The 16717-nt window shown below is 38.2% G+C and overlaps 2 protein-coding genes across 3 annotated transcripts in view; one reads left to right on the top strand and one right to left on the bottom strand.

The window, feature by feature from the left end:
- Positions 1–1542, bottom strand: part of GPATCH2 (G-patch domain containing 2) — a 116655-nt gene extending 115113 nt beyond the window's left edge. For both annotated transcript variants that reach the window (XM_039697993.1, XM_039697994.1), the window contains exon 1: positions 1319–1542. In XM_039697993.1, the coding sequence (XP_039553927.1) occupies positions 1319–1374 (56 nt within the window). In that variant the 5' untranslated portion in view covers positions 1375–1542. The remainder of the gene's footprint in view (positions 1–1318) is intronic.
- Positions 1543–1726: 184 nt separating this feature from the next.
- The window catches only part of SPATA17 (spermatogenesis associated 17), an 86537-nt gene continuing 71546 nt past the window's right edge, over positions 1727–16717 (top strand). Inside the window, exons 1-4 of the mRNA XM_039697996.1 lie at positions 1727–1871; positions 5566–5655; positions 7834–7915; positions 13437–13487. Coding sequence (XP_039553930.1) covers positions 1765–1871; positions 5566–5655; positions 7834–7915; positions 13437–13487 — 330 coding nt within the window. The 5' untranslated portion in view covers positions 1727–1764. The remainder of the gene's footprint in view (positions 1872–5565; positions 5656–7833; positions 7916–13436; positions 13488–16717) is intronic.

Raw genomic sequence — 16717 nt, forward strand, 5'->3', positions numbered from 1 at the left:
TATGCAGCATTAATACCCAAATAAAAATACTTGTGCACTGGAGTATACCTCATTCTCTGAAACATTCTGAATTACACCAAGAGAAGTTGTTACATTTACACCAGGCAAATACAGATGCTTAGCAACACCAGAAAATTTGTTCTAGCAAATAATTAGCAGCTGGGCAAATAAAATGTATCTTTGAAAGCTTTCTCACTTAGAAAAACATAGAGAAAAAATACCCACAGGGAAAAAAAAAGGTGGTATCAGCAAAAGTAGAAAAATGAAGCCCTAAACACTTCCCTCCCTGTTCCTCCCCATCCCCAGAAAAGAACAAAGAAAAAGATGAAAGGATATCTGTTTCAACTCTATTTCAGCTGAGAAATCTACCAGCAGCTATCTGTATAGCTAACGTAGCCTCTAAAAGATGTATCAACCTTTGGAAAAAACCCCACAAACAAAACCCCATCACAATCCTCCTTGCTTCCATTAATAAGTGAAACAAGAGAGAAGCTACGTACACCAGTTGATACCAAACACATCACAAGATACCCAAGATTTCAGGAAGAAAATGAAAGGCTTCCCAGCTGGTTGCTTGGAACATCTTGCTTCCATCAAGTCTCTCCACTACCAATCTTTATATCTGCACAGCCTACTAACAGAACTGAGCTTTTCTATTTTGTTGCTCAGCCTTCCTTCCAGACAGTGCTACAATAAATAAAAAAATTGTCTTTTGAGGTCACTATAAGGAATTACATAAAACAGTAAATCTATGAACTTCTTTTGCAGGAGAACTACCCATACTTTCCCTGCTCGGTGGCTACAGCAGCACTTGTTGATTCCTGGGATGCAGTAAAAAAGCTTTAGAGGAGGAAACACACACCGCACTGGATGCTCAGCTGCACACGGGGCAAGGCCTTTAGGCCTTAGAGAGTCTACCACTACTGGAAAAAAACAGACAGGAAAACCTAACCAAGCTTGGCACAAAAGTTTTGATTTATTTTTCGCCCACTGTCCCTTTGTCAACAAGGCATGGAAGTTTGTTCCTCCAGCCCACTGCTCGCTCACAAACACGTCCAGCCGCCGAGACACGGCAGTGGCACTTCCCGGACCTCCAGCGCCTCGTCCCTCGCCGGGGGCCTGGGGCGGGCTCCATCCCGGACCCCCAGCCAAAGGGGCAGCAGCGGGGAGGGGCGGCCCGGCCGCAGCGGGGCCACCACTCGTGCCCACGTTCGCACGCCCCGCCCGTGGCGCGGAGACGGTGTTCGGGCCCCCTCCCGCAGAGAGCGGCCCCGCGGCCAGGCCGGGGCGGCGGACACGCGTGTCCCCCCAGGCTTACCAGCTCTTCCTCGCCGCCTGAGCTCGGGTTGGGGTAGGTTCAGCGACCCGGAACATGAACCCGGCGCCTCCCCCGGCCGCTCCCCGAGGAGGCTGGCGCCGCTTCGCAGAGACTGGGCGAGGGGAGGCGGGCGGGGGCCGAGGGCGGGAGGGCTCGGGCCGGGCGGGAAGGGCGAGGGCGGCCGGCGCTGCTCCTCAGTCCCCCATGATGAGAACCCGGAAGCAGCCGCGGGAGCGGAGGAAGCCGGACGCGACCACCTCGCCTCTTCCCTTCCCTAGCCCGGCCGCTGCCCAGGGGCGCTGCGTGCCCTCCAGCACCCTCGCCTCGTGTTCGCTACAGCTTCGCGGAGCTCCCGCTTCCCTCGGAGCACTGCCCGTGCCGTGCCGCGGGGCCGCCCGGAGCAGCGACACCCCCGCGCTCGAGCGTACTGGGACGGTCCCGTTGCCATGGCGGCAGCGTCTTGCGGGCGGGAGGCGGGAGGGAGCATGGCCGCCCTGGCCCGGCTTCAGGAGAGGCTGACGGGACTCCGGGACGAGTATTTCCTTACGAACAGGTACTTGGGCCATGCCGGTGGTGGGGCGGGATACACCGTCTTGTGCTGTGCTGGGGCGGACGGGCCTCTCTCTCCGCCGGCAACGAGATGGAGGCAGCTCCCCTGGAAATTGTCCGGTTCTGGACTCCTCAATACGAGGGGGACACGGAGCTCCTGGAGAAGGTCCAATGGAAGGTTATGAAGATGATTAAGGAACTGGAGCATCCCTCTTACTAGGAAAGGCTGAAGGAGCCGGGCCTGTTGAGCCTCGAAAGGAGACGAGTGAAAGAGAACTTCATCTGTGCCTCTAAGTATGTGAAGGGAGACAAGGGTGACGAGGATGGGCCAGGCTCTTCTAGGTGGTGCCAAGCAGTAGGACAAATGGCAACGGGTAGAAACTGGATGCACTGCAAGTTCAATCTAAATATGAGTAAGAACTTTATTGTGCAGGTGGCCAAGCACTGGAACAGGTTGACCACAGAGAGCGTGGAGTCTTCCTCACTGGAAATATTCAAGAACCGTCTGGACACAATCCTCTGCCTTGTGCTCTTGGATGACCCTGTTTGAGCCGGGAGGTTGGACCAGATGACCCACTGTGGTCGCTCCCAGCCTGACCCACTCTATGATTATACGATTCTGTGAAACTCTTTCGCTTTAAAATCCCTCCCGAGAGCACCAACCCATCGCATTTTCCCCAATATTTCCACAGCGATCTGATGAGACCTGGTGGCCGCAGCGCAGCGTCTTTAAGGGGCGCGTTTATACACAGAAAATGCTGAGTGTCCCACTCTTCCCCCGCCCCCTGATAATTTTGAGGGGAAAAAGGAGCCTCTGTAAACTCCTGAAACGCGCTGAGCCTCGCAAGTTCCTCCCACTCCCTCCTCGGGAGCTGACCGCCTCTCCCCGGTCCCGCCTCTGTCCCGCCCTAGAGGTGCTGTTCCCTGAGCATCCCTCGAGATGCAGCGCGCCAGCCCTGAGCCCCTGCTCTCGTGGCTCACGTCTGTGGCTGTGCCTGGACGTTTGTCCTCTTGCAAAGACACCACTTATTTTTTAATATTTAATTTTTTGTTCATAGTGAAATGAAAGAGATCTGATAAGATCTGTTACCCTTGTCCTCACCAGCTGGGATGGTTTGTACTAAATTTTCTGGCTCCCAGAATGATGGTGGCCAACTTTTCCCAGACCAGCTGTAAGACTTACTTAAATATTGCAGAGATTTGTCCTATAAATCCTTTTATTCAGCTGCACTGTTGCTGTATGTGTAATGAAAAAGCTCAAACATAAAAAAAACCCCACCAAACGTGTTTAGCACAGTTGTGGGTTTTTTCTTCACTAATTAATGAATCATTTATTTTTGAATCTAATTACAACATCATTAGCATGAATAACAAAGCTCCTGAACATCGCTAAAAGTTACAGAGATCAAGTCCTGCCTGCATGTACAGTGTTGTGGTTTTTGTTCTTTTCCTGAACTTTCACTCATGCTCTTGTGGCTGTACACACAGCAGTTCTCTAAAGAAACATCAGTTGCAGGAGGCTATGCTTGTATTTCACGTATTTCAGGTTAGAAAGAGCAGTCTGAGCCAGACTTGGAAATCCATTGGAGGGCAGCATGCTTGTTGTTTGGGGATTTCTTTTTTGGCAGAGCTCACCAAAAATGAATTGTTTCCCTTTTAAGAATGAGCTATGATCCACTAGTTTCAGAAAATTCAGATTTGCAGCTGGGAATGCAAATGAGAGGATTCAAAGAGTCCAGTGCAGCAAGAAGTTGTAGTAATGTTTTTTCCGATCATAATAACATTCCTGTTGTGCTTTATGCAGAACTCTGTTTATGTGAGAGCTATGAGGTGTCCTAAACTGGCTTTTTAGGGAAAGCACCTTTCTAGGGAAGAACTTGCCCAATGATGACACAGTGCAAGAATACCATAAGCCTGCATTTTGAGAAATACCCTTAGCATAAGGATAAGAATATACAAGATTCATTAATTCATTCAAGTGTTACACAATTTTATCACTCTACTCATTCAAGAACCTACTTTTATTTACTGTAGTATCTGTGTCAGGTGCTTGAGTAGGCCTTTTTAACTTTCAGTACAGCCTTTGTGAAGATCTGTGATGCTCAAGAGCCTAATTCAAGCAGTATGACAACTGGGCAATCTGATCAAAAGGGCAGAGACCTGCTTGAGAAACTTATACCTCGAAACATTTCTGCTGGCAAGGGCAACTGGAAATGTTTGTGGAGCTATCCTGTGAGAAAAACAGCTCTGTTGTTGGTTTGCTTCAATAAACTTTACAAGGACTTCTCTCCCATCCTGGCTAGTCAAGACTGAATGTCAACAAGGAAAAATCTATCAGGGAGCAAGAGAGGAGAAGGCTTGTGCTCTTCCAGAAGACTCTTGTCACTGCCAAGGGGTTAGGACTGGGTTTGGAGCTGGCACCTCTAACACGGCCAGTCCCATCTCCCCTCATTTCCAAACTGTAATTGTGGCTGCCTGTCCAGGGCCAAATTGCTCATACCCTTTTGATCAAAATAATTTTCCTCTAAGGAAAAGTATTCTGGAGGTGTCTGCTTCCTGTTGAAGACTAGGAAGCTGCACAGGAAAGGAACAAGAAAACTCTCCAGCCAGTTTCTATTCAATTTTAGGTAAAACTATTGAAAGTTTTACCTAAAATTTACCTAAAATTGAAAATTATTCAATTTTAGGTAAAAAACCTTGTTTCCCAGAATTTTCAGGCACTGAGAATGTCTGATGCACATCAGACAGTGAAAATTTTGCCCATTTAATTTGATTTGAGAGCACATGCTTCACCAGGTGACATAAAATGAGTGGAGCTAATGTTTCTTGATCTCTGGTAGTAAATCTGCAATTCGTTTAATTTTTAGACATATAATGAGGATAATCCTAATTTATCAGATAAACAATAATCTTGTTGGTATTTACTGAGGCAAGTAATGTTGACATGAAACTTTGTTAGGAGAGCTAATTAACAAAACTACTAATAGTAACCTAAAGGTAATTTTTGTCAGGTATAACAAATTAAAGAATTTGGTGACTATGTTCCTAGTAAAAATGGAAAATCAATTAAAATTAAAATTTAATTTTAAGTTCAAAGACTTGTCAGTTACTGACATTTTGAAACAAACAAAAGAAGAAGAAAAGTTAGAGGTGATCTCATAGCTGAGTTCTACCCCTCAGCATTGAAACTCATAATGGTAGGAATTTCTTCCTGAACTCTCTGAAAACTGTCCTCCAGACTAACAATGTGTTTCTTTAATCTATTTTAGTTTTATGGTCTTCCTTACATGACTTTTAGCTTTGTCACAAACATTGTAGATTCGCAATTTTATATAGTTATATGATTTTTGCTGTAACTCAGGCCTAATTATCATTAAAGCATTATCCACATATTTCCCCTACAATGGAAGAGTCCATGTGACATGCTGACATGTATCTAAGTATTGTATGGGAATAAGAAATACCCTGTCCCGGAACTTACATGCTCTACTAGCTGCAACATTCTTTGTTACCTTCATACTATGCAACTAATGTAAACTAAATTTTTCTACACTAGCACTGAATTATGTAGAATTAAAAGTGAAAATCCTGGTGAAGAGGATCCCAAGCTGCAACAATAAAACATATTTAGAATAATATTTTTGCTTTGGTTCTACATTACCATGCTGAGAAATATTACTACTTTTATATTTTTTCAGAGCTATAGATGAAGACAGAAAAATACAGTACAAGGCTGCTGTCAAGATCCAGCGCTGGTTTCGAGCATGCAGTGTCCGAGCCTATCTGAGGTAGGTATCAAGCCTATCTTAATCCATGTTTCAACATTGAATTTTTTTCCTCAAAATTTCTCATGATATTACTTGATTTTAATAAAATTGGAGCATTTTGAAAAAAAAAAAGGGCAATAACTGTTACCCAGTTTTTCAAAATAATATACTGTGTCATTGTAAGAAATAACAATTTTTGACTTTCAGAACTGTATACAATTAAAAAGTCATGATGCTAGAAAGCATGGAAATTATCTTCAGAATAGATACACAATATTGTTTAAGAAATCTTGTTGTGAGTGGGAGAAAAAGAAATTACTAGATGTCCCTTGGATATGCTGTTTCAGAGACATTTCATGTAGAATCATAGAATATCCTGAGTTGCAAGGGCCCACAAGTGTCTTCAAAATCCAACTCCTGGCCCTGCACAGGACGATCCCAAGAGTCATACTGTGTGCATGAGAGTAGTGTCCAAATGCTTTTTGAAGTCTGGCAGAATTGGGCTGTGACTACTTCTCCGGGAAGCCTGTTCCAGTACCCAACCACCCTCTGAGTGAAAAACTTTTTCTAATATCCACTGTAAAACTTCCCAACATGGCTTCAGCCCACTTCCTCCTTGTCACTGCTCACCAGAGAGAAATCAGTGCCAGCCCCTCTGCTTCCACCCGTGAGGAAGGTGTGGACTGCACTGGTCTCTCTTCAGTCTCCTTGAGGTTGAACAGAAGTGACCTCAGCCACTCCTCGTGTGGCTTCCCCTTCGAGGCCCTTGACCAGCTTTGTTCTGGGAAATGATGTATCAACATTGGACTTGATCTTGGAGGTAGTTTCCAACTTAGTGGTACTATGATTTCATAACATTGTTACAAATTTCCTGGAAACTGCGGTTGGTCCATTCTCCCAGAAAGCCCTCTTCCATTTGTTATGTCACAAGCCCAGCTGGCCAAACTCATCTGCTCAAACTTCAGTATCTTCATAAAACAGGACGGTTGAGGGAGAGGGATTGTTACATCTTCTAGTTTGACCTCTTGCCTGTTGGAAGTAATCATACATCATCCAGACCTACTTTATGAAACCTAAAGAATTATTAGCTTAAATAACATGTGCTACTTAATGGCCAATATTTCCCTCATAGGAAGATAAGCTGCAGTCATTATGTGCACTTAGAAGAAATGTACTTAAGCTGCATCAGAGAAGGTTCAGATGAGCTATTAGAAAAAAAATTCAATAAAAGGATTATTAGGCATTGGAGTGAGTTGCCTGGGAAGATGGCAGAGTCACCATCTCCTGAAGTTTAAGATGTGTCTGAATGTGGCACTTGGGAATATGATTTAGGGGTGATTATGGTGCTGCTGGGCGGACAGTCAGACTAGATCATCTTGAAGGCTTCTTCCACCTTGATTGATTCTCTAATTCTGTGATTGTCTCTGGCTTACTTATGACCACAGGCTCAACGTAGCCAATTCTCAGTGTTTTGAATTACCCAAAGACTGCCTTCACTGAGTGGAGTACAGGTTTATAAGTTTGGTGTTCCATAGTTAGGTGGTATGAATTATCCCCTGTACAGCTTTTTCTATTTCCCAAAGTAATGATTCAAAAATTTTCTGCAAAAATTTATGTGGCATCAACTATGAAATTTTTAGTAGCTATACATAAACTAATTAATTAAGGACACAGTAAATATTCACAATTAAGCTAGGTGTAATTTTATAAAAGCAAAAAGGTGCCTAAAAGTGAAAAAAGTATCTAAAAATTCAAGTGTCAGTAGGTTTTGTCAAATAGTTAAAAATGATATAGCTGTGAAAATGTTGCATGTGACAGAAAAAATTCTGAACTGGTTAGATTTGTTTGGTAAAACCATGAAAATGAAACAATTTATTATGCAAATTAAATTTGTAAGGCTTTTTCATTAAACTTTTCTAATAGTATACAGGTAAGTTTGCAGTAACCCATGTTTTCTAAAAACAAAAGTATGTGTATATAAATAAATATATGCATATAATGGTCTATGTGTGTGTGTATATATACATATACATAGGTATATATGTATATATATACAGGTATATGTATAAAGTATGCTTGTGCTTGTAGTGGTCATTTGTATGTTGCATAATACACTGTATGCTATTTTTATTATTATGAAAAGTTAATAGGTCTGGAGTCTGAAAAAACTAATTACTTTGTTAATATGTTTCATTTTAGACATCTGAGAAAAATGGCGATTTTGATACAGAAGTGGTGGAGAGGTTACCTAAGAAGAAAATACTTCAGAGAAGTAGTGGAGGTAAAAAAGTACTTTTTAAAATTTTGTTTGGTTTTTTTTTTGTAGAATGCATATGAATAATTCATTCACTCACCATGAAATTAAAAAGCTGAAACTCCATTTCTTATACACACAGACACACTCTTAACTTTACTGTAAAGAAAAGCACCATTAATTTCAGCAAGCCTACTATTAACAGTCAAGTTAAGTCAGTCTTTAAGTGTTTGCAGCTCTGGAGTGTTGGTCCCCAAACCAGCAATGAGATCTGCTCATGCAGAAGTCTGCCCACATGATGCTAATTGCAGGATTGGAGCTTTACAAGATGCTTTTTTTTTTCTCCTTTTTCTTGGCATATCTTTTAATTTTGAAAATAAAATAAGCAAATGTGTCTACACATTGCTATTTTATGTTTTAGTGGTTTAAATTTCTTACTTATTGAACCTTGAAGTATTTGAGGTTTTGCCTTAAGACAGACAGCAGATCATAGGAAGTCTAATTCTTATGATGGACCTGAGGAGAACAAAAGTGTGTGATAGCACACAAGCCAAAACCTCTGCTATCAGGTTTAGCGGACTAAGAAGAAAATAATTTAACATAAAATATGTGATTTACTTCAATAATTTATCAATTTATGTTAATGTTTTACAATAGTGTTAAACTTGTTAGTCATTTATTCATGATTAATTTTGTTAAATTGCTGCTTTTAAGTCAAAACAGACAATTAAAGAAGTAAAAAAAGAGCTAAAATAAAACATATATTACTAACCAAGGTTCATACTCCCCACTAAACTATGTTTTCAAGTATCAGGACTTGTGTACCTGAAAGATAATTTATTTTTTCCCCAAGTCTGTCAATTATCTATGTAAAGATTTTCTCTTTTCCAACTTACTAACTGGCTTAACTAATAAATGAGCCATTCTTTCAGTTTATGGTTTTCACTCATCTTCTAAAAGTAATTCTTGAATACAGAGCAGATAGCTGCATAGTTGCATTGGGTTCTGTTTTGAAAAAAGTAGGACTTCAGCTGAATATTATTCCTGAGTATAAGGAAGATTTGTTTAATCTAGGAAAGCTTCTGTAGAAGAGAAGCATGATAATCCATCTTAAAATTTGTTAATGAAAAGAAAGGATATGTGCAGTCACTGGGACAAGGGAAGGAAGAAATCAGCGTGATCAAACAGGTTGCCTGTAATCACAGACCTGAGAGAGCTAACATCATAAAGCTCTCCTCAGCTTTCTGTCCTTGAATATAATTCTGAAAAGTAAAATAAATAAATCTTTAATCAATAAAGCCTTATGAATATTTAGTTCTTCCAACAGACATAACTGAAATTCTTGCCAAATCTGAAGTCCATGGAACAATGTAGGACAAAAAATTCTGCAACTTAATACACACATTCTAAATCAGATGATGAATTAATCCAGTTTCTGGATTCCAGTACTTATCCAGTGCTAGCCAGAGCTCTAGAGGAACAGAATCTCATTAGAAAGCTTACAAATTTTGCAGCAATCAGCACAGGAAATTATCTTTTCCCCTCAAACAATACATTTCGTTTTTGCCATCACTTTGATTGGAGAAGACTAAATAGAACAGCTTGATTGGAAGCCAACCTGAGTACCACAGAAGTATGAGATAAAAAGGCACACTCTACTCCCTTTGTACTGCTGTATCCAGTGTGTGGACTTAAATATAAAGTGTGAGTTAATACCTTATAACTGTTGTTTTACTATCTTTATTCAATTAATGGCTGAACTTGGAATATGTAAAAAGCAAAATCTCAGCAGCTTAACATAACTTTCAAGTTAAAGGATCAGGCAGTATTTGCAATGAACTCTTGCTAGTAACCGTTGTAATGACTCCTGAGTATGAAAGACAATGATGCATTTGGCATGATAGTTCCTTAAATACATTGGTCACTTTAAAATTTGTCTGCTGATAATGATTTCATTGGTATCTGCTGCCAGCAAACAAGGCAAAGCATATGCACAAAATACCCATGATTGCTTGATAATAAATCATTTTAATGATTATATTCAAAATTGTGAAATGTGAATGGTACTGATGCGGAAAATAACAAAGGCTGAGGCTCATCAGATTGGCTGTCCATATGTGCATCACCACTAGTATTTCATTTGCTTCTCCTCTAGTGCCTCTTCCTTTAATTGTTAAGAGATATGTTTGGTAAAAAAAACTAAAAAAACCTTACAACTATTGATGGCATTTATATTATTGAAGTTATGTGCCTTTCTATTCTAAGTTATTTGATATAAAGCTTTGTTTCCTAATTAATCTCAAGCTAAAATTAATAACTGCTCTCCTACACTTTTCTTAATAACTTGGTTACATTGATTGTGTTGGATTGTAAAACTTTGCATGACCTGCAGGAAGGTATGAATTTTAGGACCAGGCAAACACCAGAACATGAAACAAACTATGCATCACTGTTTCTTTATTGCTATTTTCTCAAAGCCAAGGAATCATTTGCTAAAGCAAGGGGAATTGTAACATTTCATCATTATATGAAGCTGGTATGCATACTGGCCATATTTTCAGTTTACTTTGGGAGGAGATGCAGTTGAGAAAAGTGAATATTTATAGTTTGGCACCACCCTAAGTGATTTAGCTTCAAGTCAACAGCCAGTTTTAAATAGTTCCAGTCTAATAGGAATTAGGCGGATACCTATTTGCTCTACAAAACTTCCGAAATACACCATGACCACATTCACAATTTAGACCATCTCTCAACCTTGATTTCACTCTCAAACTCAATCAAATCCTTGGCTCTTCAAATTCTTTGAATTTGTCATTTTGTATTAACTCTATAATACAAAAGAAGACACCAGTCAGAGCACATTTGTAGATGATCCCCAAGCATGTTTTTAAATGCAAAATGAGAAAATATACAAAAGTTTTTATATACAAGGCTTCAAATATGTTTTGAAAACCTACTCTTAAGGTAAGCTGGAAGGAAGACCTGCATATTAATGTCAGAATTCATGACAAAGACAAAGACATCCTGGCTCAGAAGTAGAGGTGGCACATGGATGAGATGGGAAAGTAATTCTTTCCAGAATGTCAACCTGGCAGTGTCACATTTAAATTGGCACTTAGTGAAAAATGAGGGGCAATCCAATGGGCATGGACTGAACTGCATGAAATTCCACTTAAACATAAGAAAATAGTCTTCTGGACAAGCAGGTCCCAGTTCTGGAAAGAATCTTTTGTTTATTAGGAGAGCACATAAATGTAGACTTGGGTTGAAGCCCTAAATTGTGACACATTGTTTTTGTGAATAGCAATGAACACCTTCTCCATCATTTGTAATAGCAGAATTTTCGAATCAGGATTGGAAAACAGAGGCTAATACATTTGCAAAAATCCTAGACAGTGATACAGCCTTTGGCTTTTGGTGCAAGAATTAAGTTGCAAGACAGTTACATGAGCAGTTCTGCATTTGAGAGACATGTGATTTGGAGCAAGAGTTGAGTAAAAGCAGGAATGTGTAACTTCTTGGTTTTGGGTAACCCTCTTAAGTGGTGGTAGGGTAAGGCCTGGATTCCTCATACTTTAGTGGGGTGTGCAAAACTAGACCTTATTTGCCATTGACTGTCTCTGTACATAATAGACAGAGTTCTTCAATACTTGGCCAAGCTCAGAGTCAAAGTGGTCCCACATTCAGTTTGGGTGATATAAAGAGCATTAATGATGTAAGGTGTCCAATTTATGTTCCTCGATAAAATGGGATGCATTCAGATCTAAGTGCTCACAGCTTTCAAATATGAGAAGAGTAAACAAAGAGGTGTAAAATTGTTTAGTTTAATCACTGATCAACAGAAATCTGACTAAAGTTTTTAAGCTTCCATTAAAATTTATTTTATCTATTTGGTGGTGTGATAACTGTTATGTTCACTTTCAAAGAAAGAAAAGATGAGCTGCAACCCAAAATTTTATTAATTTAATTGAGCAGTTTAGGGATACACTTAAGTCAGGCAACCATTATTTCAATCCATTATTAGCTATCTACAGTTAGTATCACTCAGTAAATACTTATGGAGAATAAAGGGGAGAGAGAGACAGTCCATTATTTATTCTAATTTGTACATTTGGGGTAGATTTTCCCTTGAATATATATATATATTTTTTATTTTTATATATGTGTATGTATATATGTATATATCTATGTGTATGTATGCACATCCACATGTAAGTGTGAAACTTCTTTGAACTTTAACAATTCTGCAATTTTCTTTCATATAAGAAACATATTTTGTACTGTTTCCATTATTAGTAGATTGGTATGATATTAAAGTGAGCATTTAAAATGCACCTTAATTAAACTGCAGGAATTATGCCTTGCTTAATGTAATGAAGGAAGAGAATTTAAAATGAAGTAACATCATTGTGTTCATTTGTAAATAACATATTGCAGCCAACTGTTTCTTAATTGCCCAGACTGTTGATAAATAATCCAGTCCTGCTGCTCTCCACAGACAATTTGCTTTGGATCAGACTAGGCAATTCAAATAACACTAATTACAGTGAAACCCTTTTATAGTGAATTCCTGTTTGCCATGGGGGAGAAAATCACTATATCAGGGGAAAGCACTTTTGCCTTTGATTTGTGTCTAAAACATGAGAAACACATAAAAGCTGCATGTTGTGCTAAATAAAGGACATACTCTTGCATTCAAAGTACTTATATTTTACTTTTTATGATACAATTGTGAATTATGTTCATTTTGCATTTGTAATTAGAGGGCGGAACAGATGTGAAAGCTTAGTTTAAAGTGATGTATCCATTAAAATAACCTATGCTGCCAAGTGATTGCTTAGTATAATAGGGGATTCGTTCACTACGAGAGGAATTCTACTTTACTGGAAGGAAACCAGGACTTCAGGAAATGTTCTCTATATCAGGGGATTCACTGTAACATGGTATAATTTTATTTATGATTTTATGATGTTAAAATGCATATTAAATAAAACAAAATTCCCAACGATTACTCAGGAGGCAGCTAAGTACATAACATTTAGTACAGATGGTTGGAAGGCACAATTTTGCTCCATCACTGCATCCATATCCTTGAACGATTTCGACTGAAGACAGCATTTCTCTGAATTTTTCATTAAACCAGACATCTTGAAATATGAATTCCTTTTATGTTTCTGTGAGTTTTGGCTAAAAGAACCCCAGTGAATAAATCATACAATACTACATGTCACCAGCACTTGTGAATATTTCTGCTTTGTTATTCTACTCTCAGTAGAGCACCATTGATTATCAAACTCAGCGGAGAGCATTTTATGATCATATATCTCCATTAGCTCCTGGTTTGACTACCATAGATTTTTCTGGTTAAGCCTGCATTATGTATTAGGAAGCCTATCCCTTCAATACAAAGTTTGATTTTATTCTCTCTTAGCCTAGAACTCTTATTATGTATTATGTATAAAGATTCTTATCTTTTATATGTAAAAATAGCAGGACTGTCTTTGTGTAACTGAAATATGTGCCATCTTTTTTTTTTCTTGATTCACAGAGAGCATATTTTATTAAGAAGCAGAAATTCTACAATGAAATGGCTGTCAGGGTAAATATTTCTTCACTTGTTAAACAAATGAAAAGTCAATTGTGCTCCGAATTTGCTTTTAATAAAATGAGCAAAGCAGAATAATGTACACTTGATTGATATGCTCATGGCAACAGCAGGAAATACTACATAGTTAAAAATTAAAGTTTCACTGGGTAGTCAGGGTTGTATTTGAAAACTGTAGCTGAATTTGAGGTACATGAATGTGTCTTGCCCCATTTAAATGTCCATTGGACCTTATAATGTATGATACTGATAAAACCCCCAAACATTCTATCTGCCAGTATTCTTACAAAAGTAAGAATGTTTGTTCTACAAAAGTAGACATATATTTACAATTCTGACAAAGTACAGGGCTTTTAAGCTTGTTGATGTGGCTGTGCTTTTTCTCTTGTTAGTGTATGACCCTTGCTGTATTGCATCTCAAGAGTTAGAGAGCACATGACAATTTCAGTGCTTAAACATAGAGGTGGAACTGAACTAATCTCATTGATGATATTAAGAGTGAATTTTGCTAGATGAAGAAGTATATAAACAGACCTTGAACTTCAATGAATCTACAGCAAATGAAGTTTGTTGTGGGTGAAACTGCAAAACATATTTAACTAGGAACTAACTTTTTTTTCCTGAACTTTGAAACTGCACTTGAACAAATATGTAAAAAAAATGGGGAAAGCATAAAATAATTTTTGTGATTAAGTCTCAGAGTCAAGAGACCTGTACTCATCAGGTGTTTTGCTTAGTTCTAGTTCTCTCAAAGGCACAGAGTAGAATCTTACATTTGGTGCATGTTTAAGAATTGAAGGTGTTTAACAGCAGTTTAATACCTCACAAATGTATCTTTTTGTTGTTGTAATAGTTCATTCCTTACTTAGCTAGTTTCAAAGTATTCCATAGTGGATAAATACTATTTACTCATGCAGCTGAGATCAGTGAGAAAACATAAGATGTAAGCCAGCTCTTAAAAGTTGCCTCTGTACTTCCAGAAGATATTTTAAGACCAAATTTCAGAGGTAATTATGTATTCTAGTCAAATGGAGTTTTGCATTTGGTCTTTCATTTTTAAAAGAAATTGAATATGTTCCCATTCATTTGTAATGGAAATATAATGTTGAATCATTACGTGATATAAATCTTCAAAGTACATTTTTTCAGTCATGTCCTTTTCTTTAATGGAAATTTAAATCAGTAGAAAACAATAGAACAGATCTTTATTTAGTTGCAAATGTCAAAATCAGATTCTCCTCTACCTAAATCTTGTGCAGCCATATCTGCAGAGCAGATTAAGTGCTACTGGTCTGAAACACTGAATGCTTTTGTGTTTTTTTCTGTCCTGTGTTTCTTGAAGAGCTAAGCAAGGTCCAATAGCAAATCAGGCCTGGTGAGTTTCTGCACAGATCATGTGTGCTCAAACTTCAAGCTTCCTAAGCCAACGGTTCCTTATATTCAGTCATCATGATCTTGATTCATGATTAATATAACTAAGTGTTCTAAAAGTATAACAATAACTGTGTATGTTTTTCTATTTATCCACTTTGTTTTGTCTCATGGTATTATTAACTATTTCAGTTTTTAGTCACTCTTTAGAAACGCAGTTTCAGTTTTGGCATTTGAAGTATTGAGGGCATACACATGCTCATAGTTTTGAAGCAAGTCTATATATTTTGTCCTTCTGGATTGCATTTGATTGTGATCGGAGCAATCAGTTTAAACTTTTAAAATTAAATCAGAGATCTTGTTTAAATCAGTTTCAGTTTCAAGGCAAAATATTATTCTTTCTTTTAAAATATTTAAAGTTCCTGTAAATTTTCAGCATCAAAAGTAATCCCATGGCAAAAAAAATTCCACGAGCAGATGGCTTTTGATATATCGAGGTATTGCCATTTGTTTTAGTGCTTAAAATAAACATTATTTATAAGACCACTTACATTTTGATGTTACTTAATGAGGAATACGCATCATTGATTTGACTAGCTTAAGAGGTCATTTAGAACTTGCCCGTTAACAAGCTGTAATCTGCTGAGCACACAATGACTTTGTTTAAAATTATCTGTTCAGTGCTGATCAATGACAATAATTGTTTTGTACCAATTGCTGTTGAAACTTGCTAATTACTTTGAAGGGCATACACACACTTGTCTCTTCTTTTTCAAGAATTTTTTAAACATTCACCTTGGAATTAAAAAGAAATGCAGTCATAACATTATACTTCTTTATAAAAGCAAACATTTAAAACTTTCACATTGAAAATATGAGCATCATCAGAAGCTTTTTAAACAATGGTCTTTCCTAAAAAGATTAATCTTCAGTTTTGGGATAGCTGACATACAGTATTAGGGAAACAGAAGTCAGGCATAAAATAATTTGAGACACAATGCAGTCTTTCTTACTTAGGTTTCATTCAGTTGAAATCAGTGAGATCATTCTAAACAGAAAGTGGTGTAAATAAAGGTAAAGTGCAGCATTTAATTGGTATACTGAGCCCATTGGAGGTAATTATAGCTTTATACTATTTGAGCCTTTTGTCTTTCAGTTTGAGTTTTGATCCTTTAACCCAGAAATATCCAGTTCTGCATTTATAACTGTGAGGTGAAGACTGTCAGAAAGAGTTTCAAAGGGACCATAATCCTGCATTAATGAGCACATGGCTATATGGGAGCCAAGTTGCTCTTGTTGAGAAATTTTGAAGCCAAACAGAAAAACAAAGCTATGATCCTTATTCACATGCAAAGGATTTTGCTTAATCCCAGATCTCTGAAGGCATACTCATTCTCTGCTCTTTCTCTGTTCCTTTTTAACCCAATAAGCTTGTGTACGAGAAAGTAGTGTTACGAAGAATATGAAATTTACTATCACTTAGTGCAAAGCAGTATGTCTAGAACTTTTCTTGTTCCCAGAACTCTTATTTGTTCATGATATAACAATATGTAGAGGTCCAAACCCCTTTCACTTAAAAAAAACCCCAAAAGAACCCAAAAAACCCAAACAATAAAACCTCAAAAAAAACCCAACCAACCAAACAAAAAAAAGACCAAAAACCAACCCCCCCGCCCCAGAAATAAAACCAAACAAAACAACAACAACAACAACAAAAAAACTCAGCCAAAAAAAAAAAAAAAACAACAAAAACCCCAAAACCAAACAAAGTCAATCACAAATAACAACCTGTAGGTAAAAAAATATTCAACTTTTGAAATTTGTTTTAAGTCTTATTTGGGAAGGGAGGAAAA

This window comes from Passer montanus, unplaced genomic scaffold, assembly GCF_014805655.1.
Source record: "Passer montanus isolate IOZ18808 unplaced genomic scaffold, ASM1480565v1 scaffold12, whole genome shotgun sequence".
Classification (NCBI taxonomy): domain Eukaryota; kingdom Metazoa; phylum Chordata; class Aves; order Passeriformes; family Passeridae; genus Passer; species Passer montanus.